We start from the raw sequence: 25,770 nt of genomic DNA, 5'->3' as shown, positions 1-25,770 counted from the left end.
GTGTCACCTTCTGTGTTTGTACCAAGGCCAAACATTCCAGGGTATGTAAACTTTTGTTCAGGGCCATTTGGATGATTTCTGTTTATCATTATGATTTAAAAAACATCCAAAAAACTATATGTGAAAATAAATGGCTTTATGTGATCACTATCCTTAAATAAAAGACTTGGATCCAAGTTTTTTGGCAAGATCAGTCATATTTTCAATATTAATGCCAAAATTTCACAATTTCTGCCAGGGTATGCAAACTTTTGAGCTCAGCTGGTACTGTGCCTGAGAAGAGAGCGGGATCACTTGATAAACACACTGTATAAATGAACCAACAGAAACTTTGGTTCCAAAAGGAAACATAACATAAGTCCCTAAGGGTCTATGTGCTGTAATTGTTACGCACCCCCAAAAATATACCTTTACCCTAACATTTTGCAACCAGGATTTTGTTTAGGTTCTCTCAGGTGCCGTAAGCATGAAACCTAGTTTGCCCTGTATCAGTGTCATGAGTTTCCCTTGTGTGGGTGGGTTGACTAGGACTTGGCTAGCTCCATAACAAATTACATTCTAGAACCAGGACACACCGTATCATTCATTGCTATAGTGATGATGGTCAGCTTACCTGCACCATGGCAGTGTATCACTCCGATCCAGGGAAGGGGCATGCAGGGCCACCCCCACCATCCAGGAGAACACAGAAGTCTACCTCCTCCTTACTTCCTCCACCTCCTATCCTCTGTTGAGCTGCTGGAGCCAAAAGGTAGGGCTGTGATGTGAAGAGGGGAGTGAGTAATTGGTGTAATTGGGAGTTCAGTGATGGCGACTGTGGGATTTTATCTGTGGTGGTGGTGGGAGGAGGGGTCTGTGTGACTGGGGTGCTCTGGGACCCTTATCTTTTTTTTGTGTTGGCCATAGTTCTAGTTTATTTCTTTTCCCTTTACTTGCGGCCTAAATCCTTACCCTGATTTTGAACCTACTATTTAACGAGAAAGCCTTGTACACATGATCGGACTTTCCGACAACAAAACCGTGGAATTTTGTCCGAAGGGCGTTGGCTCCAACTTGTCTTGCATACACACGGTCACACAAATGTTGGACAACAATAACGAACGCAGTGATGTACTATGTGGTTTTTCAGCTCTTTAGCGCCACCCTTTGAGCTCCTTCTGCTAATTTCGTGTTAGTAGAAGTTTGGTGAGTGTTGATTCACGCTTTTCTTTTCGCGTTTTTCATTTCGTGCTTTTCAGTTCGTTTCTGAACGGCCGTTCGTCAACCAGACATGTTGCGGAATCGGAGGAAATAATGTGTTATTTATTATTGGCCTTGGAGTTATTGCTTTGACATGATTTTTTTGGTTGAATAATAATTTGATTTGGTATATTTTCTATATTTTTGGATGCATAAAATGCACTTTTTGGTTAAGTTCTATTGGCAGATAGCATGTCTAATTTTATTTGTTTTCTTTTTTTAATGCACAATAAAAAAATTGTGGAGAATAATACTTGGCTATGTGTTTTACTTCAAATGACAGTTTGGGAGTAGGCAGTTACATTTAAAAAAATACAATGTAAAATTGACAAGGGACACCAACATAGTTGTATCTTTGATCTTATAAACTACAGGATAATGGTGTTGTGGTAACTTGCCCAAATAAAAAAAGAAAAAAACATAATAATATTATTTTTGATATCACTAGAAAAAAAAAGCCTTTGAAAATTTGTTTGCAATAACTCCATCAGTATCACCAGCAAAGCAGCTTCATTATTATCCCATTAAAGAAGAAGAGAATTGTGCGCTGTATTTCCAGATTTCATAATTTGTCGCTTCACGAATGTAAACCACTTCAGCCCCGGAGGATTTGGCTGCAGAAGGACCAGGCCATTTTTAGCGATTTGGCACTGCTTTGCATTAACTTACAGTTGTACGGTTGTGCGACGTTGTACCCAAACAAAATTGACGTCCTTTTTTTCCCACAAATAGAGCTTTCTTTTGGTGGTATTTTATCATCTCTGCGATTTTTATTTTTTGCGCTATAAACAAAAAAATGCAACAATTTTGAAAAAAAAGCAATATTTTTTACTTTTTGCTGTAATAAATATCCCCCAAAAATATATAAAAATTTTTTTTTTCCCTCAGTTTAGGCCGATATGTATTCTTCTACATATTTTGGGTAAAAAAAAATCGCAATAAGCGTATATTGATTGGTTTGCACAAAATTTATAGCGTCTACAAAATAGGGGATAGTTTGGCATTTTTATTATTATTATTATTTTTATTAGTAATGGCGGCGATCTGCGATTTTTATCATGACTGCGACATTATGACGGACACATTGGACACGTTTTACACTATTTTGGGACCATTGTCATTTATACAGCGATCAGTGCGATAAAAATGCATTGATTACTGTGTAAATTACACTGACAGTGAACGGCTTAACCACTAGGGGGCGGTGAAGGGGTTAAGTGTGTCCTAGGGAGTGATTCTAACTGTGGGGGGGTGGGCTTGAACACACAGGACAGTGATCGCTGCTCCCGATGACAGAGAGCAGTAGATCACTGTCCTGTCACTAGGCAGAACGGAGAATGCTTTGTTTACAAAAGCATCTCTCCGTTCTACCTCTCTGTGACACGATCTCCGGGAGACCGGCGAAAATCGAGTCTGCGGGACCCGCGGGCGTGATCACTGAGTACGCGGCACATTTGTTGGCCGAAAATTTGAGAACATGCTAGCCAACATTTGTTGGCGGAAAGTTTAACAACAATTGTCCGATGGAGCGTACACACGGTTGGACTTTCCGCCAACAAGCTCACATCCAACATTTCCCGTTGGAAAATCCGATCGTGTGTATGGGGCTTAAGCAGGGGCGGACTGACCATTCGGGCACTCGGGCACTGCCCGAGGTCCCCATGGAGCTAAGGGGCCCCATCAGGGTTGCCAACCTCAATAAAACCAGGGACAGTATGTAAAAATCTGTTTTTTTTTTTAAAATCCCAAGATTATAGCTGCCCCGCCTCTCCAGTACCTTTTCAGTGTGTGTATGTGTATTCTGTGTGTGTATACTGTGTGTGTATATTGTGTGTCTGTGTGTGTATACTGTATGTGTGTGTGTGTTTATACTGTGTGTGTATATTGTGTGTCTGTGTGTGTATACTGTATGTGTGTGTGTATACTGTGTGGCCCCATAATCTATTGCCTGGGGGCCCCATAATCTCCTATTGCCCAGGGGCCCCGTGAGTTGTCAGTCCGCCCCTGGGCTTAAGTGTTTTTCACCCAATATTGCTGCCAAATATTTCTTATATAAGTTAGAAGATGGAAAGTATTTGAGTAGATGGGGAATGAAAAAGGGATAAAGGATAAATGAATAAATAATAAATAGATACTGCAACTAACAAGTATGGAGTTTAAAAAAAATTAGAAAATGGGAAATCTTACACAAACCACCAGAGAATTCTTATTCTAGCTTCCTGCCACTGGAAAAAATGGATTACAGCTGGCTTAGAATGGCATATGTTTTTGGCAAATTAAAATTGGGAAAGGCTTTATAAAGTACTGAAATTATCTGTGAAATAGATTTTGCTGTGTTATTTTCACCTTGGATGAAATGTGTCAAAAATCGGCAGAGAGAAAGCCTAGAACAGCCAAGAGTAAAGAATATAAAACACTGGAGTTCATTTTAGGCAAAAGAGTTACTACGAACGTTTGCAGATATGTACAGTGCCTTGAAAAAGTATTCGTACCCCTTGAAATTCTCCACATTTTGTCATGTTACAACCAAAAACGTAAATGTATTTTATTGGGATTTTATGTGATAGACCAACACAAAGTGACACATAATTGTGAAGTGGAAGGAAAGTGATAAACGGTTTGCAAATTTTTTTACAAATAAATATGTGAAAAGTGTGGGGTACATTTGTATTCAGCCCCCCTGAGTCAATACTTTGTAGAACCTCCTTTCACTGCAATTACAGCTCCAAGTCTTTTTGGGGATGTCTCTACCAGCTTTGCACATCTAGAGAGGGACATTTTTGCCCATTCTTCTTTGCAAAATAGCTCAAGCTCTGTCAGATTGAATGGATAGGGTCTGTGAACAGCAATTTTTAAGTCTTGCCACAGATTTTCAATCGGATTTAGGTCTGGACTTTGACTGGGCCATTCTAACACATGAATTTACTTTGATCTAAACCATTCCATTGTAGCTCTGGCTGTATGATTGGGGATCGTTATCCTGCTGGAAGGTGAACCTCTGCCCCAGTCTCATGTCGTTTGCAGACTCTAACAGGTTTTCTTCTACGATTGCCTTGTATTTGGCTCCATCCATCTTCCCATCAACTCTGACCAGCTTCCCTGTCCTTGCTGAAGAAAAGCATCCACCACCATGTTTCACGGTGGGGGTGGTGTGTTCAGGGTGATGTGCAGTGTTAGTTTTCCCCCACACATAGCGTTTTCCTTTTAGGCCAAAAAGTTCAATTTTGGTCTCATCTGACCAGAGCACCTTCTTCCAAATGTTTGCTGTGTCACCCACATTAGTTCTCGCAAACTACAAACGGGACTTCTTATGGGTTTCTTTCAACAATGGCTTTCTTCTTGCCGCTCTTCTATAAAGGTCAGATTTGTGGAGTGCACGACTAATAGTTGTCCTGTGGACAGATTCTCCCACCTGAGCTGTGGATCTCTGCAGCTCCTCCAGAGTTACCATGAGCCTCTTGGCTGCTTCTCTGATGAATGTTCTCCTTGCCCGGCCTGTCAGTTTAGGTGGACGGCCATGTCTTGGTAGGTTTGCAGTTGTGCCGTACTCTTTCCATTTTCAGATGATGGATTGAACAGTGCTCCGTGAGATGCTCAAAGCTTGGGATATTTTTTATAACCTGACCCTACTTTAAACTTCTTCACAACTTTATCCCTGACCTATCTGGTGTGTTCCTTGGCCTTCATGATGCTGTTTGATCACTAAGGTTCTCTAACAAACCTCTGAGGGCTTTACAGAACAGCTGTATTTTTACTGAAATTACATTTAACACAGGTGGACTCTACGTACTAATTAGGTGACTTCTGAAGGCAAGTGGTTCCACTAGATTTTAGTTAGGGGTATCTGATAAAGGGGGCTGAATACAAATGCACGCCACACTTTTCAGATATTTATTTGTAAAAAAAAATTGAAAACCATTTATGATTTTTCCTCTCACTTCACAATTATGTTCTACTTTGTGTTGGTCTATCACATAAAAACCCAATAAAACACATTTACGTTTTTTGGTTGTAACATGACAAAATTTAGAAAATTTCAAGGGGTATGAATAATTTTTCAAGGCACTATATCTGAAAGTATCCTTTTTAAAAAAGATCAGTTTATTGCTAATAAAAAAGAATCTCACAAATATTTGGAAAATACCTTATTTATGTGTATATTTTTAATTCTACACTCTATGGCCAAAAGCGTCTAACCCTCTAAATTATTCAGAGTTCAGATGTTTCTAATGAAGAGTACTGATGATGCTACAGCATAGAAAGACATTTTAGACTTTTAGACTTTTAACTGTGCACTTCCAACTTTGAGGCAGAAATTTCGGAAAAGTCATTTTCTATTAAACAAGCCTATAAATAAATGGTTTGGTTTAGTTTTATGTGGCAGAACTCAAGTGACCTGCACAGAGCATAACCTCAACTTTACTGAACACCTTTGTTATGAATTGGAACTCCAATTGTGAGCCAAGTCTTAAATCCAAACCTCACAAATCTCTTTTGGCTGAATAGACACAGCTTTTAAAACACCTGCATATGGCTGTATATTGCAGGTGAAAGTTATAGAATCCATTATTAGAATGATCAAGTCTGACTATACTGCTTTTTTCATACTCTACTCACTTTAAAATGAGTGCAATTTTTAGAAAGCAGTTAAAGCGGAGTTCCACCCAAAACTTCTGCTCATTTGTCTCCTCCCCCCCTCCGGTGCCACACATGCTCAGCGTCACATCCAGAGGTTGTCTTTGGGAAATAGACGTATGAGTGCTGCCAGCATTGCTGCAGAGGTTGAAGGGGTCAGCCTGTCAGTGCTCAGACCATACACCGCACACTGAATCAAATTGGTCTGCATGGCTGTCATCCCAGAAGGAAGCCTCTTCTAAAGATGATGCACAAGAAAGCCCGCAAACAGTTTGCTGAAGACAAGCAGACTAAGGACATGGATTACTGGAACCATGTACTGTGGTCTGATGAGACCAAGATAAACGTATTTGGTTCAGATGGTGTCAGGTGTGTGTGGCAGCAACCAGATGAGGAGTACAAAGACAAGTGTGTCTTGCCTACAGTCAAGCATGGTGGTGGGAGTGTCATGGTCTGGGGCTGCATGAGTGCTGCCGACACTGGGGAGCTACAGTTCATTGAGGGAACCATGAATGCCAACATGTACTGTGACATACTGAAGCAGAGCATGATCCCCTCCCTTCAGAGACTGGGCCGCAAGGCAGTATTCCAACATGATAACGACCCCAGACACACCTCCAGGACGACCACTGCCTTGCTAAAGAATCTGAGGGTAAAGGTGATGGACTGGCCAAGCATGTCTCCAGACCTAAACCCTATTGAGCAACTTGGGGCATCCTCAAACGGAAGGTGGAAGAGCGCAAGGTCTCTAACATCCACCAGCTCTGTGATGTCGTCATGGAGGAGTGGAAGAGGACTCCAGTGGCAACGTGTGAAGCTCTGGTGAACTCCATGCCCAAGAGGGTTAAGGCAGTGATGGAAAATAATAATGGTGGCCACACAAAATATTGAGGGCCCAATTTGGACATTTTCACATTTTCACTTTTGTTGCCAGAGGTTTAGACATTAATGGCTGTGTGTTGAGGTTATTTTGAGGGGACAGCAAATTTACACTGTTATACAAGCTGTACACTCACTACTTTACATTGTAGCAAAGTGTCATTTCTTCAGTGTTGTCACATGAAAAGATATAATAAAATATTTACAAAAATGTGAGGGGTGTACTCACTTTTGTGAGATACTGTATATACCAATTACACAGGTTGGACTGGATGGACTAGTGTCTTTATTCAACCTTACCCACTATGAAACTTTTATTAGTTAATAACTATTATGCCGCATACACACAATCAGAAAAGCCGCCAGCAAAACTCAGATGAGAGCTTTTTGTCGGAAAATGTGACCCTGTGTATGCTCCATCGGTCTTTTGCTGGCGTAATTCCAGCCAGCAAAAGATTGGGAGCAGGTTCTCTATTTTTCGGTCGGGAAAAGTACCTATCCGAAAATGCGATTGTCTGTATGCAACTCAGACGCGCAAAAAATCTTGCATGCTCTGAAACAATTCGACGCATGCTCGGAAACATTGAACTTCATTTTCTTGGCTCGTTGTACTGTTGTACGTCACCGCATTCTTGACGGTCTAAAGTTCAGAAAACTTTTGCCTGCGTGATTTTTTGCGTGTCCGAATTGCATCCAGACGAACGCATTTTTGGATAGGAACTTTTCCCGACCGAAAAATAGAGAACCTGCTCTCAACCTTTTGCTGTCTGGAATTCCGCCAGCAAAAGACCGATGGAGCATACACACGGTCGCATTTTCCAACCAAAAGCTCTCATCAGTCTTTTTCTGGCGGCATTTCCGAGAACTTTTGTGCGACCATGTGTATGCAAGACAAGCTTGAGCGGAATTCTGTCAGAAAAACCATCCAAGATTTTTCGGTCGGAAATTCCGCTCGTGTGTACGCGGCATTAGAGTTATTAGTATAGTCAAATCTGTGTGGTTTTACCCTGTTTCCCCGAAAATAAGACCTAGCGTGATTGTCGGTGATGGCTGCAATATAAGCCCTACCCCTCCCAATTAAGCCCTACCCTGAAAATAAGACCTACAAGGACTTTAACTAGGGCTTATTTGGGGGGTAGGGCTTATATTGCAGCCATCACCGACAATCACGCTGGGTCTTATTTTCGGGGAAACAGGGTAGTACTACTTTGCTATTAATCAGACCAGAGTCCATTCAATTGATTGATACTTGAATCCACTGGGTTCATTTCTCATCCGTCCAGCCACTAGTAATGATGGTATAGACTCAGTGAGGACTAAAGCGTATGGGATCTGTAGATCATATCATTATAGGGCATAGCAGGCAAGTGAGTGACAGATAACTGCAGCCAGTCTTGTGATCACCAGGAAAGCTTTCTCTGCACATATTTCCCTATTGGTCATAGTATATTTTTACATATTGGTGCAATATTAGAGGAAAAACAAAGATATTATAGTTTACTGAGGCTTATAAGCAGAAAAGGAACCCTTGAACAGCAATATGTGCATAGTAATAGTATTTATGCAGTTTAAGGCTTGGAAACTAAATAGAAAGTACAATAAATATAGTTTCTTACAAGGTTGTCATTCTTTGTATTTTTGAATATTAAAATTCATTAGGTCATCATTATTGATGTCGGTCTTGTGTTTATTCCCCTTTGTTTCTTCAGGTTCACCGTGGGATTAAGGGCATTGTGAAGGATATGTATGGACGAGGAATTGGAAATGCTGTTATATCTGTGGAAGGAATCAGTCATGACATACGTACAGGTCAGTGGCACTAGTATTCTGTCCAGCACAGATTATTCAGATGTGAATGGAGTGAGATAGGGCTTGATAGAGATGTCTGCAAGTTCAGAAAAGTTATATTTTTTATTATTTTTTTAAGAAAAGCATAGGATAACAAACATAGTCATGTGCCATGACTATGTGCCCCTACCCTCCCAAAAATGGCATGGATCAGTGTTGGGTGGAATTGCGGGCTAGGGTCAGATTGGAAGCTGAAGCCTGTACTAAAAGCACTTTGCTGTGCATTTGCAAGACAAAGGTTTGCTTTAAAAGCTAGGTCTACCCTTGCCATAAAATAGCCTACATACAGTATCTTTGACTCGACCCGCAGAGGGGTTTGTCCCACTTTTCCTATCCAAATGGGAGTCGGACTTAGGCACCAAGTTCACTGACTCTCAGAAGAAGAAGATCCTTCATTTTGCCCAAAAGTCCTCTATAGCTACCAGGGTTCAAGAGACTTGTTACAAGATTTTGACCAGATGGTACAGAGTGCCTACCACTTTGCACCGTTTCCTCCCTCAGGTTCCTAGTGTATGCTGGCGGTGCATATTTTGGACAATTTTCTGGAATTGTTCTAAACTTGAGCCCTTTTGGCGTGAGGTGATCTGCACAGTCAAACACCTGACAAATGTCGATCTGCAAGGAAACCCTGCGGCTTGTCTGCTCCATCTCTCAGAGAGTCAGATCAAGAAATATAAGGCCTCCCTTACAATCCAGTTGCTTAATGTGGCCAAGGTATGCATCCCCCTCTGTTGGAGATCGTTCAGCCCCCCATCAAAATCTCTGTGGTTCTCTAAAGTAAACGAATTGAGAGACATGGAGGACCTCACCGCTACCTTGCATAAATAGCAGGAGACCTTTTGTGAGGCCTGGAGACCTTGGAACCATTTTGTGTACACTGTAACCATATCTTCGGGAGGTGGCACAGTCGAACTGACCTCCTAGATTTAATCCCACTGCCTGGACAAGAGGCCCTCACTGCATTTATCCTTTCTCTCCTCTCCTTATCTCGTTTCTTTCACGCTTTGGTGATGCCTAATCCCCAAACCCTTTCCCTCTCTGGCAGCTTTCCCGTCTCCATCTCTCTGACTTGGTAATGGGCTATGTTATTCAGATATGGTGTATATCAGGGGTCTCAAACTGGCGGCCCTCCAACTGTTGCGCAACTACAAGTCTCATCATGCCTCTGCCTATGAGAGTCATGCTTGTAACTGTCATCCTTGCAATGCCTCATGGGACTTGTAGTTTTGCAACAGCTGGAGGGCCACCAGTTTGAGACCCCTGGTGTATATCCTTGCCTACATCTTGCTCTTTATATTGTCCCATTTCTGAGCTAGGTGGGTCATAGGGATGCACTATCTCCCTTTATGCTGAAAAAGTTCTAATCTATGTTACTTTACTTTATTTTATTTTAATACACTCTTTTTGCATTCATGTATCTATGTTTTGGGTCTTCCCTATAGTCGCTTGTCGAGCTCCCCAGTTTTACGCACTGACCATTATCCTCACAACCGTAATAGTTTTTCATGACCATCCATACTGTGCAGTGCTGGGCTTGTTATTCTATAACTCTGATTATGTGACCCTTTCTGTCCTATTTGACTGTGTTATTGATTATTATTGCATACTTTGGCTGTTGAATGTAACTTTCTTTGGAAAAATAAAGGAATTACAAAAAAAAAATGCCTACATATGCAGCAAGGGGCCCCGGTAAGTATAAGGCCGCGTACACACGGTCGGACTTTTCGTCTACAAAAGTCCGACGGACGCCGACGGACCAAAGCCGGCTGACAATCCGATCGTGTGTGGGCTTCCCCGGACTTTCGACTGACTTTTCCAGCCACAAATCTGACGGACTTTAGATTTGGAACATGTTTCAAATCTTTACGTCGTAACTCCCCTAGACCCAGAAATCCGCTCGTCTGTATGCTAGTCTGACGGACAAAAACCCTAGGGCAGCTATTGGCTACTGGCTATCAACTTCCTTATTTTAGTCCTGTGTACATCATCACGTACGAATCAGTCGGGCTTTTGTGTGATCGTATGTAGGCAAGTCCGTTCGTTAGAAAGTCTGACGCAAGTCCGCCGCAAGTCCGTCGAAAGTCTGTCGGACGGGCTGTCTGACTTTTGTAGCCGAAAAGTCCGACCGTGTGTACGCGGCATTAAAAAACCGTGCAGCTTTGTAAAATGTTCATTAATTTCATTGTCATACCCATAGGCCATTACCAGGCTCCATGTCCTGCCTTGTTGCTGGGATGCAAAAACGATTGTTTTTCACCCCTGTAAATACAGTATGTATACGCTGAACTCTCCTTCCACATAAATAGTAATATAATCCGCCATAGAGAAAGAATAGAAAACCCCTTGTAAGTGATTTTGAGATACAGGGGTTCCTGTTTTGTAGTATATGATTGTATCTTATTAGCTTAAGTTACCATAGTGCACTGTTATTATTGCTGCAGTATGTTACGGATTTTTTGGCTAAACTTTCGGACTTTCGCTGTCTCTGGTGTTATCGTTGGACGGGGCAAACTGAGGTGGGAGCATTTGTGAGCCAATACCCATGTTTGTTTAGCAGTCTCTGAGATCATTGCATCTTGGGTAATATCAGGTTCTAGTGAATTGCATCAACCCTTGTGAGTCACTTGGATGAGCTGTAGTGTTTATGGGAAGTCAGGTGGACGGAGTCCCAAAAAAGTCATATCACAAGGGCCATGCTATTGACTTGCTATTATTATTATCTGCAGTGACCTTCTCTTTAACACATTTTACTTTAAAGTGATTGTAAAAGAAAACACTTTTTTTTCTTTTTAAAATAACAGACATGTTATACTTACCTGCTCTGTGCACAGAGCTGCCTTGATCCTATTCTTCTGGGGTCCCCCGCCAGCTAGCTCTTCTTCCCTTACGAGTGCCCCATAGCAAGCCTCTTGCTATGGGGGACTCATGCGGGCTTAATCCCAAGCTGGGCTCGACCCCACCCACGCTCCCTCCTCATAGGCTATGATTGACAGCAGCAGGAACCAATGGCTCCCACTGCTGCCTCCAAGTCCAGTGAGGAGGGAGAGAGCCGAGAAATGCTGCTGTCGGGCACAGTCAGGGCTGCTTTTAAAAATCATGGGGCCCCATACAGCCTACCTAACAGGGTCCCCTTCCCCGTCCAAAGGTCCTAGATTTATCAGTATTTTTCTCTGTAGTCACAGCTGCACAGATGAATAAATAGGATGTGCTCTGAGGTTTCCTGCTCATTCACAAACTGAAGCATAGTAAACACAGTTTACTGTGCTTCAGTGATGAATGGACACAGGAGTGATTAATACCGGTTGCTCACTGTGTTCATTCAGGAAAGGAAGGGGCCAATAAATTACATATTTACCGGCCCCTTCCACCACTCTCAATCTTGAAACATCCCCCTGTGTGCCTGCAGCAGATGCCAGGATATGAGAGGAGGGCAGCTGGCAGCGCTGCAGGGGAAAGAGGCACACAGGGGGGCCCAGACAGCAGATGGAGGGGGCGCATGTGCTAGAACCAATCTCCTGTAGTGCAGCCAGAGGGGGAAAGAAAAGGAGAAGGGGGCAGCACTGCAGGGGGAGCCAATAGAGGATTTGTGTCTGCAATAAGACAATACAGCTGGACCTCTTGCTCAAGAGGTGCCTGGGCCTCCCTTTTGAACTGATGGGGCCTGGGCCCAGTACAGTAGGGCAGGCTGTACTGCCTTATCAGCAGCCCTGGGCACAGTGCTGTATTGAGCTCAGGTCAGTATAAAGGGGGGGGGGGGGGGAGGGTGTAGGTGAAACTAACCATGTAAGGTTTTTTTACCTTAATGCAGAGAATGCATTCAAGTAAAAAAACCTTCTGCTCCCTTTTAAAACTTCCCAACAACTAAACAAAGGTTCCACATCCTGCAGGAACAGGTTCAATGTAATGCTTCCCCAACCAACGCAGAGCATTTACTTTCCCTTTGCTCCTCTGATGCTCTATTCAGAGGACACCTGCAACCTAACTTTGCGCTTACTTAGGACTTAGTATGCTTTCCCAGCCCACGTGTGATAGGTGGGTATCTTAGCCAGTACTGGGACAAGGTCATCCAGCTCCCAGGGCAAAGATGCCAAACTGCACCCCCCCCCTCCATACGCCCAGCACTGCTTGTTAAGCTCAATGGCAATGTCACTACTCCTTTCAGCCTTGTAGCTCTACAGTAAACCATTGCGCCCAGGGCAGCCGCCCTCCCCCCCACCCCGGCCCTGATCTTAGCAGCCAATTGCCAAACACTAGCGAGCTATCACATGGGAGGACATTGCTTCCTGTACTCTAAAGAACTGGGTAGTTTTCTTCCCTGCTGCAGCTGAATGGAGTGGCATGAACAAGAAGGAAAGGTGAATGTGGACCTTGAATTGTTTTAAGCAAAACAGACTCTCATCTTTTATGATTTCCAAGACTTGGCAATAAATCAGTATTCATAGTCTGCGTGTGACTTTTATAGTCTTAGAACAGATTGTGTCAAGAAAGGTTTCAAAAGTGCAGTTTTAATACTTCCTTTTCAGTATAATGTGTCTCATATCTCCCTGCAGAGAAAAACACAGACTGTCAATACTGATGTTTTTCTAAAAATGCTTCAGTGGCAGCCTGTGCATTGTGGGCGCAGGGGCGCTGCCCCCCCATCCATGCGCCCAGCCCCTTTCAGGACGCTGGATGCATGGATTCCTGTGGTGGGGCGGGAGGGGGTGGTACTTTTTGAAGCACCTGATTAGAGGCAGAGGCTCTAATAGGCTTCAAAATAGAGTGGGCTTGGGGCACAGAGAGTGCGCCCTGATCCCACCCAATTGTGTGACGATAGCGAATTAAATTTTGCTATTTTCACACTAACCTTCCTCCCCGCCAATCAGGAGGCAGGGCGTCACACCTGTTTCCTTTAGGCCAAAGCGCCAGGCCACCCTATTGCATGCCTGGCACTTAGGAAGAGGAGTGGAGGAGACACACGCTGGAGCGGAGGTCGCCGCCGGTGTACTTGGAGAGGAGCTGCTGCCTGGCAGTAAGCGCCAGGGGGTCTGTCAGAGCCGCGGGGGGTTTGGGGGTCCTGCCAGAGCCGCGAGTTCTGCGAGTGCGGGGGTTTGGTGGGCACAGTGGCTGCATATGATGGGCATAAGTAGATGCATTTGACAAGCACAAATGGCTGCATTTGACAGGCACAAGTGGCTGCATATGATGGGCACAAGTGGCTGCATTTGATGGGCACAGTGGCTGCGTTTGATGGGCACAATGGCTGCATATGATGGGCACAATGGCTGCATTTGATGGGCACAAGTGGATGCATTTGATGGGCACAGTGGCTGCGTTTGATGGGCACAGTGGCTGCATATGATGGGCATAAGTGGCTGCATTCTGCATTTGATGGGCACAGTGGCTGCGTTTGATGGGCACAATGGCTGCATATGATGGGCACAATGGCTGCATTTGATGGGCACAAGTGGCTGCATTTGATGGGCACAGTGGCTGCGTTTGATGGGCACAATGGCTGCATTTGATGGGCACAAGTGGCTGCATATGATGGGCACAAGTGGCTGCATATGATGGGCACAGTGGCTGCGTTTGATGGGCACAATGGCTGCATTTGATGGGCACAAGTGGCTGCATATGATGGGCACAAGTGGCTGCATATGATGGGCACAAGTGGCTGCATATGATGAGCACATGTGGCTGCATATGATGAGCACACGTGACTGCATATGATGGGCACAAGTGGCTGCATATGATGGGCAGAGTGGCTGCGTTTGATAGGCACATTGGCTGAATTTGATGGGCACAGTGAGGCTGCAATTGATGGGGGGTTTTTTAGTATTTTTCAGTTTCTTTGCACCCCCCCCCCCCCCCCCAAAAAAAAATAAAAAATTTTGAGCACCAGCTGCCACTGTGCTAGTTGCATGCCTGTCTCTGAATTCAGTGCTCTAAATAAAGTATAGAAGCCAGAGGGTGAGCATGATAGTGAGGGAGCTTATCAGAAGCAGATAACAATGGCAGCCCCCACATTGATCGTATGATAGGGTTACTTTAAGAGGAATCTGTGGGGCTGTTTTGAATGGTTGATGTGCAAAGAGTCGTAGAAACTAGTTAATGTTGGGGCCTTTATAAATTCCTCTTGCTGCCATGGTGCACACCATACATGGAGCTACACCCCTTAATATTTGCTAGGATACACAAAATAAAACACTCTCATTACTATGCTGGCATGTGAAAGCATTTTTTACAGCTTATAACTTCCCAGCTCTGGGGACGTGGAGTTACACATTCTCTGGAAATATCTCCTGCCCTAATGACTTTGCCTGATGGAAAGCTGCTTCCATCCTCCCCTAGTCTGTACCCCACCTCTGGCACAACCAAAGGTGTGTACCGTAATCTGCTCCTGAAGCCCTTTATTACCCAGAACTCTCTGCAGCGTGAATAGAAACAGACCTTGTTAGAGCGCACCTCCAATATCCTCTTTGTGGGGAGTGAGGGCTACAGGGGCCTCTAATGTTTTGTCAAATGACTAAGAAACAAAGTGGATCAAAGAAGACACATGAAATAACACTTGTAGACTGCAAGCATTGTGTGTTTTCCAGGTTTCTCATTGTGAAGTAACTCCATCTTTATTTTTCTGACCCTATTCTGAACAGTGAACATTGTATACAAAGATCTTTGGATTAGATGCCATAACATCTGACAGATACTTGGCCAAAATTTCTGAAAGTAGTAACAGATGTGGGATCATAAAGGCAAATTTCCAGGACAAGATGGAATTTCGTTATTTGGTCGGGGCCCCTTAAGATAATACAGAGGGGTCCCCTTTGAACAATATAGGTGTAACACTGTTCCTTAAAGTGGTGTTCCGGCCGAAATTATACTTTTTAATTAAAAATACCCCTATATTACACAAGCTTAATGTATTCTAGCAAAGTTAGTCTGTAAACTAAGGTCTGTTTTGTTATTTATTTATTTATAGCAGTAGTTTGTTATTTTATAAACTTACAGCAGGCTGCGGCCATCTTAAGTCTGGGCATCTGAAGCCAGACTGTATTTCTTCCTGGATCTCATCCTTGCAGATCTCGCACATGCTCAGTGCAGCACAAGCAGTGTAATAGGGTTTCAGGTCAGGTTTCCATAGCAACGGCAGTGTCAGAGGAAGTTGCCGCCCCTTCCCAGAAGGCATTGCAAACAGGAAATGATGCGATGGGCCACGGCCAGGGAGGAGGAAGTGAAAAATGAATACAGCAGATATACAGTAGGTGCTGAAAAAAAAAAAAAAAAATATCCAATTCGTTTACAGTGCACAGTTTAGTGAGGGATGCTGAAGAGTTGTAAAAGTGGGTGGAACTTCACTTTAAAGTTCCTCTGTGATTAGACTATGGACATTAAACTTTAAAGCAAGCCATCACTGACCTGACAGCTTTTGCTGTAAAGTAATTTATTCTCAAACATGTTTAAGGATCACAATAAAGACTCCAAAGTCAGGTCTCAGTTCATTTTTAAGGGACGATTCACACCATTCCACCATTCACGTGCGATCCGTGTCGATCAGTGCAATTTCAGCCGATTCACTTGAATGGGCTGAAATCACGCCAGACTACACCAGAAGCAGCGGATGCATACTTTATAAAATACACAGCAACCTGATCTCAGTAGTACCATGCAATCTGGTGCAGGCAAATGCACGGTGTTTGAGACCTGCATTTGGGGTGTTGTTAACACTGACACCTGCTACAGATCACAAGTGCAGTGCGCTTTAAACGTGGTGTGAGAAACATGCACAGAACGCGGGTTTCCAGCATTGCATTCTGGTGTGAACTGGCCCTAACAGGTTAGAAACATTTGCTGTTTGTTTCCATTAGAGGGCTGGCAGGTTGCCAAGATTTAGGTACTGTAGAAAGTAAGGGGAAACATTTTTAGTGCCTCTGTTGTAAACTTTGAAAATTATTTTTTTCACAATACCTATAGCTACAGAGGTGAATGAAGGTTGTGGATTGTTTTAAAGTGCTTTTACTGCTTATTTAGGCTAAAATACTCGACCAGTGTAGAACAGATATTGCATACTTAGCCAATGACCGCCAGACTAAACCCCATACTCCATCCCAACCTGTACCATTAAACCCCATTAATGGAGACCACACAATAAATAGAGTAAAAAATTGGCCGTAGCAGCCTTTTTATTATAAAAGTTTGTTTATAAACAAACTTAAATTAACATAAACATTAAAACATTTATTATAAAAGTTTGTTTATAAACAAACTTAAATTAACATAAACATTAAAACATAACATAAACAATAAAACATTTGTTAAACAAAAAACCCATCAGTCACTAATCGCGTTGGTCTTTGCAGGAACCCCAAAATATCGTATGTTCATTATGCACTGCCGTACCTTTTACTATACTAGGCCTCCAGTCGCAATATACTGGCTCAGAGACAACCCACTAACTGCAGTGCACCCATTAACCTATTCCAGCTAAACCAACATTAACTGGAATACATTAGAGGGACCTATGCCACCGATGGGCCCTGAACCCTTCCTTATCCAAGGTTTTTTCATTCGCCAGCAAAGATCAACATCCGCCAGCTGCCACGACATCCTGAAGCCACAGCTCCTGCAGTGAGAACTGACATAAAAAACAGGGAGGGTGGGGAGTTGTTAGCTGCACCACGCTATCCACTGCACACCAGGACGGAACCCCTCTCCTTAAAAGGACATAGCCCCTCCCCTCCATCAAGCTACCCCCCAATCAGGTAAGCCCTCTCATCCCTACATACCCTGTTCCCCTGTTCACCTTGTCATGCTCGCCCTCCGCTATTTTTTTTCACTCCAGGCCTCACTTTATTGTGCATAGTATGGACACAGGTTTACTTTAATGCCCCGTACACACGATCGGACTTTCCGACAACAAAACCGTGGATTTTTGTTCGAAGGTTGTTGGCTCCAACTTGTCTTGCATACACACGGCCACACAAATGTTGGCCAACAATTACGAACGTAGTGACGTACAAGACTTACGTGGTATCTCCATTACGAATGCTAGTTTTACAAGACCGAGCGCTTCCGGCTCGTACTTGATTCCGAGCATGCGTGGACTTTTGTCCGACGGACTTGTGTACACACGATCGGAAAGTCCGACAACAAACATTTGTTGGCGGAAAATTTGAGAACCTGCTAGCCAACATTGGTTGGCAGAAAGTCCGACAACAAATGTCTGATGGAGCGTACACACGGTGGGACTTTCCGCCAACAAGCTCACATCCAACATTTGTGTATGCGGCATGAGACTTTTGAAGCTTTGTCAGACCTCCAAAGAACTTGATGCAGAAAGAGGCATGCTGGCTGGATCAGCACTGGAGATGGATGGAGAAGTGAGCACTGATCATTATGTGAGAGTCTATATAGAATGATTTACTATTGACAGTGAAAATTCAGATTTTGCCTGTAGATACACTTTCATGCTATTATGATTGTAGGGATGGTGAGAATGCAGAAGGTAATGTTTCATTGTGGCTTTCAAGAAAAAATGTTAGAACATCCACCTATCAAAGATACTTTATATTATAGATTATTGTTGTGGGTAAAATGTGATGAAACATATCAACTAATTGAATTCTGAACTATTATTTAGTGTAGAAGATGAAAACATCTTTTTTATGTGGCAGCGGGATATCTTTCAGGCTTACAAACATTATCACTCATAGGACATCACTTCTACCGTCTTTACAGGTTCTGCTGAAAAGATCAATGCAAATGGAGAGGACCTCTTCCCAGAGACACCTCCATTAACACTTGAGCATGAGAGCTATTAGGGATTCTGATGCGCTTGTACATGCATTTTTTCAAGCATATTTAGGCTTGAGCGTCTTTGTTTTAGCCATCGGAAAGCTAGTTACTAGGAGGAGAGGCAAGAAATTGTGCAAAAAAATTCACCTTTTCAGGGATTTTCCCAGGCGTTATAGGAGATGAATCCCAAGACTCTGCCCCAAAGAAGACTGTTTTCCTTTAAAGCTTCCGAGACTAGGCTTCAAACGCTGCAACACTCAGGTGTGAACAGACACCACTGAATATAGTGGGAAGGAATCTTGATGTTGAGCTTTGAAGTGCTTTGGGAAACAAGCTTTAGACTTCTCAGGTGGAGATGGGGTTCCAATAGTTGCATTTAACTCCTTTTGAAGGCTTAAAGCCCATCGTGTGATATTTAAAGTGATACTAAAGTCTTGGTTTTTTTTTTTTTTTTCCTTTAAAAATAACAAACATGTTATACTTCCTGGCTCTGTGAAATGATTTTCACAGAGCAGCCTGGATCCTCCTCTTCTTGGGTCCCTCTTCAGCGCTCCTGGCCCCTCCCTCCCATTGAGTGCCGCCACAGGAAGCAGCTTGCTATGGGGTCACCTGAGACGAGCCACAGCTCTGTGTTTCCATTCAGACATGGAGCCGTGGTTCGGCCCCACTACCTCTCTCTCATGATTGGCTGACTGACTTTGATTGACAGCAGCGGGAGCCAATGGCACCACTGCTGTGTCTCAGCCAATTGGTAGGGAGAGTCCCGGATGGCCGAGGCACTTGTGCACATGACTGGATAGAGATGGGGTTCAGGTAAGTATTAGAGACACTGAGGGAGGCTGCTACACAAGTTTTTTTCTTATCTTAATGCATAGAAAGCATTAAGATCAAAAACCTTCTGCCTTTACAACCACTTTAAATTCAACTCTAAAGCCTAACTTTAGCCATTTTTTGACAAATCTTGGACAGAGTTTGAAGGCCTAAAAGACCTGTAAGGTTTTATTGCTGTTGTTTTCCCATAAGAGAGATTTCCTTGAACTCCCTGTCCTCAGAAACACAACAGAATATAAGTGGAAATCTCCCCAAAACATTGGGGGATCTCACCTCTGGCAGTTGTCATTGGAATCAGGGTCCCCACTGGAAGATTTTTCCCTCTACTCCTGTTTTGGTGACAACTGTAAAACCTTAAGTTTTTCCTCATATTTTTTCTCTTTGTGACAGTGGTCACCAGGACAAAAGTGACCAATATCGCCCCAACTGGGAAACAGATAACAATAAAAACCTGTCCAAGGTTCTTACCCTTCAACACTCCAAAACAATTAAAAAAAGGTTTGTCTGGTGTTATACTATTGCCGCGTACACACGGTCGGACTTTATGGCAGACTTTGCCCGACGGACTTTTCAACGGACTTTACGACGGACTTTCCGAATGAACGGACTTGCCTACACACAATCCACCAAAGTCCATCGAATTTGTACGTGATGACGTACGACCGGACTAAAATAAGGAAGTTCATAGCCAGTAGCCAATAGCTGCCCTAGCGTGGCTTTTTGTCCGTAGGACTAGCATACAGACGAGCGGACTTTTCGACCGGACTCGATTTCGACGGATTGATTTAAAACATGTTTCAAATCTAAGTCCGTCCAACTTTTGAGAAAACAAAGTCCGCTGGAGCCCACACACGATCGAATTGTCTGACGAAATCCCGTCCGCCGGGCAAAGTCTGCCGTAAAGTCCGCTCGTGTGTACGCGGCATTATACTTTGCATGGCAGAGAAAAAGGGTTAACAGTGTCAGGCAATCAGTGCTTTGTGGCTTTTTACAGTGTTGTCAGTCTAAATTATGGGACATGCTCACAAGAGGGTAGAGCACATGTCTGACCATATCAGTGTGCTATGTTTGCTTCATTGTCCAATCCCAGGCTGGTGACTGGCTATATTTTACCTTAGTACCATTCAACCACATAAGGACCGCAAGGATTTACCCCCTTAATGACAAGGCCATTTTTTTTGCGATACGGCACTGCGTTGCTTTAACTGACAATTGCGCAGTTGTGTGGCGCTGTACTCAAACAAAATTGATGTCCTTTTTTCCCCACAAATAGAGCTTTCTTTTGGTGATATTTGATCACCTATGTGGTTTTTATTTTTTGTGCTATAAACAAAAAAATAGCACCAATTTTGAAAAAAAAAAATATTTTTTTGCTATAATAAATATCCCCCCCAAAAAAGAAAAAATTTCTTCATCAGTTTAGGCCAATATGTATAGGTAAAAAAAAAATCGCAATAAGCTTACAGCGTCTACAAAATAGGGAATAGATTTATGGCATTTTTAAACGTTTTTTTTTTTTTTTTACTAGTAATGGCGGTGATCTGCGATTTTTAGCGGGACCGCGACATTGCGGCAGACAGATCGGACACTTCTGACACATTTTTGGGACCGGTGACAATTATACGGCGATCAGCGCTAAAAATAGCCACTGATTACTGTATAAATGTCACTGGCAGGGAAGGGGTTAACAGTAGGGGAAGATCAAGAGGTTAAATGTGTTCCCTGGGAGATGTTTCTAACTGTGGGGGGGTGGGACTGACTGGAGGAGGAGTGAGTTCCTAGTTCCTAATTACTAGGAACAGCAGATCTCTCTCTACTTCCCCGACAGAACGAGGATCTGTCTGTTTACATTGACAGATCCCTATTCTCGCTCCCTGTGGAGTGATCACCGGTGGCCGGCGGACATTACAGCCGCCGGCCACGTTGCTCTTTATGCGGCCGATGTACACCTACGGCGATTCGTCCAGGAGTCCCTCTTCTGTTCCCACCTCCTGGGCCCCTCTGTTGACCTGATGGGGCCCAGGGAAATGTAATTTAAACTCTAGTAAGCAAGTAGGAGCGGGGAGGGGGGTGGTCTAGTAAAATCTATTTCTTTATTTAGGCAGAAATGAACAATAAAGCTGCCTGGGCTCGCCTGTTTAGCTGATGGGGCCATGGCCCAGTACAATGGGACCAGTTGTACTGCCTTATCAGCGGCCCTGCTTGTGCTCAATGGGTATTTGCATGCTTTCTTCAGTACTTTGGCTGTGCTGTTTGGCAGGGGTGGGGACGGGGGTCAGCCTGTCAGTGCTCAGACCATACGCCACACACTGCATCAAATTGGTCTGCATGGCTGTCATCCCAGAAAGAAGCCTCTTCTAAAGATGAATGCACAAGAAAGTCTGCAAACAGTTTGCTGAAAACAAGCAAATTAAGGACATGGATTACTGGAACCATGTCCTGTAGTTTGATGAGACCAAACTTATTTGGTTCAGATGGTGTCAAGCGTGTGTGGCGGCAACCAGATGAGGAGTACAAAAACAAGTGTGTCTTGTCTACAGTCAAGCATGGTGGTGGGAGTGTCATGGTCTGGGACTGCATGAGTGCTGCCGACACTGTGGAGCTACAGTTCATTGAGGGATCCACGAATGCCAACATGTACTGTGACATACTGAAGCAGAGCATGATCCCCTCCCTTCGGAGACTGGGCTGCAGGGCAGTATTCCAACATAACGACCCCAAACACACCTCCAAGAAGACCACTGCTTTGCTAAAGAAGCTGAGGGTAAAGGTGATGGACTGGCCAAGCATGTCTCCAGACCTAAACCCTATTGAGCATCTGTGGGGCATCCTCAAACGGAAGGTGGAGGAGCGCAAGGTCTCTAACATCCACCAGCTCCGTGATGTCCTCGTGGAGGAATGGAAGAGGACTCCAGTGGCAACCTGTGAAGCTCTGGTGAACTCCATGCCCAAGAGGGTTAAGGCAGTGCTGGAAAATAATGGTGGCCACACAAAATATTGACACTTTGAGCCCAATTTGGACATTTTCACTTAGGGGTGTACTCACTTTTGTTGCCAGCGGCTTAGACATTAATGGCTGTGTGTTGAGTTATTTTGAGCAGACAGCAAATGTACACTGTTATACAAGCTGTACACTCACTACTTTACATTGTAACAAAGTGTCATTTCTTCAGTGTTGTCACATGAAAAGAAGAAAATATTTACAAAAATGTGAGGGGTGTACTCACTTTTGTGAGATACTGTAGGTAAATTAGAAACACATACATCAGGTAAATGGCAGCTGACTGGATCTTGGAGCTTTTTTTTTACCTTCCCGGATCAGCAGAAGAAGGAGCGTAGATGAGTATCATTAGTAGAAACACTATTTCTCATTCCACGCATTCCACAGCTTCCTATTTACAAAAGTTCAGATCCTTTTTGACATAGAAGCTGCAGGAAAAATTTAAAAAAGACCCTTTCTTTTCTGAATTGAAGGACCAACATTGCTTAAATATTTTCGGTTGGAAAATATCTTATATTTCCCCAGCTCAGAAATGGCTCCAGCAATCTCCTGGCAAAATAGCGCAGGGTGGGCGCGTTTCGGTGGTTTTCATTAACTAGCTGTACATCTTCTCAAGTGTGAGAGAATAAAAAAAACGATATCCCATTAATCTTCTCCTCCTTTTCTTTTATCCTAAAACAACCAGACTTTTAGCGAGAGCAGGATTAAGTATATATTTCCCCATGTAATTAACAGTTCAGTAATTAGAAACTTACAGTAATACTGGGAATAATTCCAGCCGCCACATGCTGGGTGCATCCGCAGCCAGGATTAGTTTAAACCTCCCACGCTCTCTTCTGCTTTTTCTTTTTCAATAAAAGTAGCTCAGCTATCTCTTGTTTATTTCTCAGCCCGGTTTGAAGGAAAAATCATTTGTTCTTGCTCTCTAGCTTTTCACTGTTGGAGGCAGATCTGTCTGGGTGAAAAGTTTTGTTCTCCTTCTTTATATTTTTATTACTGACAGTCGATGCTTTTTGTTTTCTTTAAAGCTGAAAGCCAAGCTCGGCAAATACGTATTGCCTGCCATGGTGGTGTCGTGGTGGTGCCGCAGCATACATCGAATGGATGATATCATCTGAGAAATAACTACTATATTGTAAAGCGCTGCGCAAACTGTTGGCGCTATATAAATCCTGTATAATAATAATCATAACCTGAAAAGCCTTGTTCCTGCAGGTGTTACTGTTGGGTGATTATATTTATTGTGCCTTCCTTTTGAACAATGCAAGTCTAATCCCGGACGAGCCCCCAGGGGGAAATAATCCTAACCCCTGCCCTACCTCTGATTCGAAAAAGACTACTAGTGGTGTCCCCCATATTTTGCTAAATGGTGTTACAAATCTTTTAAAGTTACAAACCATTATTCTGAAAATAGGCTACTGTCACTGTGATAGCAGCAAGTTACCAAAAATAAGATGTGGACAGCCATCATATTTATTTGTCAGTGACGTAATTGAGTGTAGTCATCTTTCATAGGAGGTCTGCTTTTCCTAACATAGGCAACGGCTATGCTCACTTTATCTTGGAAACCTTTATATTTTATCATGTAAATAGTCACACATAAATTTACAAATAGCATTTTTTTAAATAAAATCCCAAAATGTTATTTAAATACTTTAAATGCTGATCTTTTGCTTCTTGTTTTTGGTCCTAGCGAGTGATGGGGATTTCTGGAGACTACTGAATCCAGGAGAGTATGCGGTAACCGCTCGAGCTGAAGGCTTCACACCATCAACCAAGAATTGTGCAGTTGGATATGAGATGGGAGCCACACGTTGTGACTTTGTTCTGACAAAGTCAAACCTAGCACGTATCAAGGAAATCATGGAAAGAATGGGGAAGCAGCCGGTGAGCATGTCCCTGCAGCGTAGGAAGGTTCGTTTTAGACCAGGACGCCATGTCTAGACTACACCAAGCTCGTACCTACAGTTTCCTGAACTCAGTGGTTGAAAGGAACACGGGAAGTGGAGGGTTCTGACCTGCTACCAACTTGTTCATAGGTAGAGCTTCTGTGAACTTTGCATAAACGTTTGACTTTCGCTGGCTTATAACCTACAAATATGGATCTTTCGACCAAACGATATCAATGAAAAACCCTTCTCTATAATATGATAGGAACCATATCTTAAGCTAGCCATAGACTCTCACTTTCAGTATGGAGAAGATATTATGCCTGCACTTAGAACTTTTGAAAATAAGCCTTTTACCATAAGTGATAGTGCAAAGCGTGCTGAATCGAGTAGCACCAATTAAAAGGTATGTTTGAAATGAAGCATGAAAAGAAAATGAAAACTCAACTTACAGCAATGAAAACGGAAGGAAAAAAAATAGAAGACAGGATAATTAAGCATGCATTTGAATCAAGAGGGAGAAGATCAAGATTACGAGATCTGGACTAGCACTGTTTTTTTTTTTTTTCTTTTCTGTCTCATCTTAATTGTTTCTGCCCTCTGGCAGCTTTCATTAACATGACATTTAATCTGTTTTGTTTTCATGCTATAAAACGGCACATTAGACATTAATCCTTCTTCTGCTGCCGTAGAGACCACACAGCATTTTCATAGTGAAAGGCTGAACTGGTTACTTCTGCACTGTATCAGAATAAATGTTGTCAATTGGGTTATCCTAGAAATAAATAAGCTGCATATGGTAAATGTGGTTGAATGTGTTAGGATGAAGAGAAAGTTTTATCTGGAGGTGTTTTGTGCAGAAGACAACTTCTGCTGTTGGTCAGCCATTACCAAACTAATGAAAAGAGTTTGGGTCCGTTGTTATGTTTATCATTCTCAAGTAGGGATGAGCTTCGAGTTCGAGTCGAACTCATGTTCGACTCGCACATTGGCTGTTCGCAAGTTCACCGAACAGCGAACAATTTGGGGTGTTCGCGGCAAATTCGAATGCCGCGGAACACCCTTTAAAAGTCTATGGGAGAAATCAAAAGTGCTAATTTTAAAGGCTAATATGCAAGTTATTGTCATAAAAAGTGTTTGGGGACCTGGGTCCTGCCCCAGGGGACATGGATCAATGCAAAAAAAAGTTTTAAAAAGGGCCGTTTTTTCAGGAGCAGTGATTTTAATAATGCTTAAAGTCAATCAATAAAAGTGTAATATCCCTTTAAATTTCGTACCTGGGGGGTGTCTATAGTGTGTCTGTAAAGGGGCGCATGTTTCCTGTGTTTAGAACAGTCTGACAGCAAAATGACATTTTGAAGGAAAAAACTCATTTAAAACTACCCGCGGCTATTGCATTGCTGACAATACACATAGAAGTTCATTGATAAAAACGGCATGGGAATTCCCCAAAGGGGAACCCCGCGCCAAAAAAAAAAAAAAAAAACGGCGTGGGGTCCCCCCAAAAATCCATACCAGACCCTTATCCGAGCACGCAACCTGGCAGGCTGCAGGAAAAGAGGGGGGGACGAGAGTGCGGCTCCCTCCTGAACCGTACCAGGCCACATGCCCTCAACTATCTTCTTCTCCTCGGGCCGCTCCGCACCCATGGCATAGGGGGGAGGCTCCCGCTCTTCT

At 43.3% G+C, this 25,770-nt stretch overlaps 1 protein-coding gene across 1 annotated transcript in view; it reads left to right on the top strand.

Annotated features, from left to right (window-relative positions):
* The window catches only part of CPXM2 (carboxypeptidase X, M14 family member 2), a 181,840-nt gene extending 157,627 nt beyond the window's left edge, over positions 1-24,213 (top strand). The window contains exons 14-15 of the mRNA XM_073595649.1: positions 8,463-8,562; positions 23,898-24,213. Coding sequence (XP_073451750.1) covers positions 8,463-8,562; positions 23,898-24,148 — 351 coding nt within the window. The 3' untranslated portion in view covers positions 24,149-24,213. The remainder of the gene's footprint in view (positions 1-8,462; positions 8,563-23,897) is intronic.
* The last annotated feature ends 1,557 nt before the right edge of the window (positions 24,214-25,770 follow it).

This window comes from Aquarana catesbeiana, linkage group LG08 (assembly GCF_042186555.1).
Source record: "Aquarana catesbeiana isolate 2022-GZ linkage group LG08, ASM4218655v1, whole genome shotgun sequence".
In the NCBI taxonomy this organism is placed as follows: domain Eukaryota; kingdom Metazoa; phylum Chordata; class Amphibia; order Anura; family Ranidae; genus Aquarana; species Aquarana catesbeiana.
The sequence above is the reverse complement of the archived record's forward strand: the minus strand, read 5'-3'. Positions and strand labels throughout refer to the sequence as shown.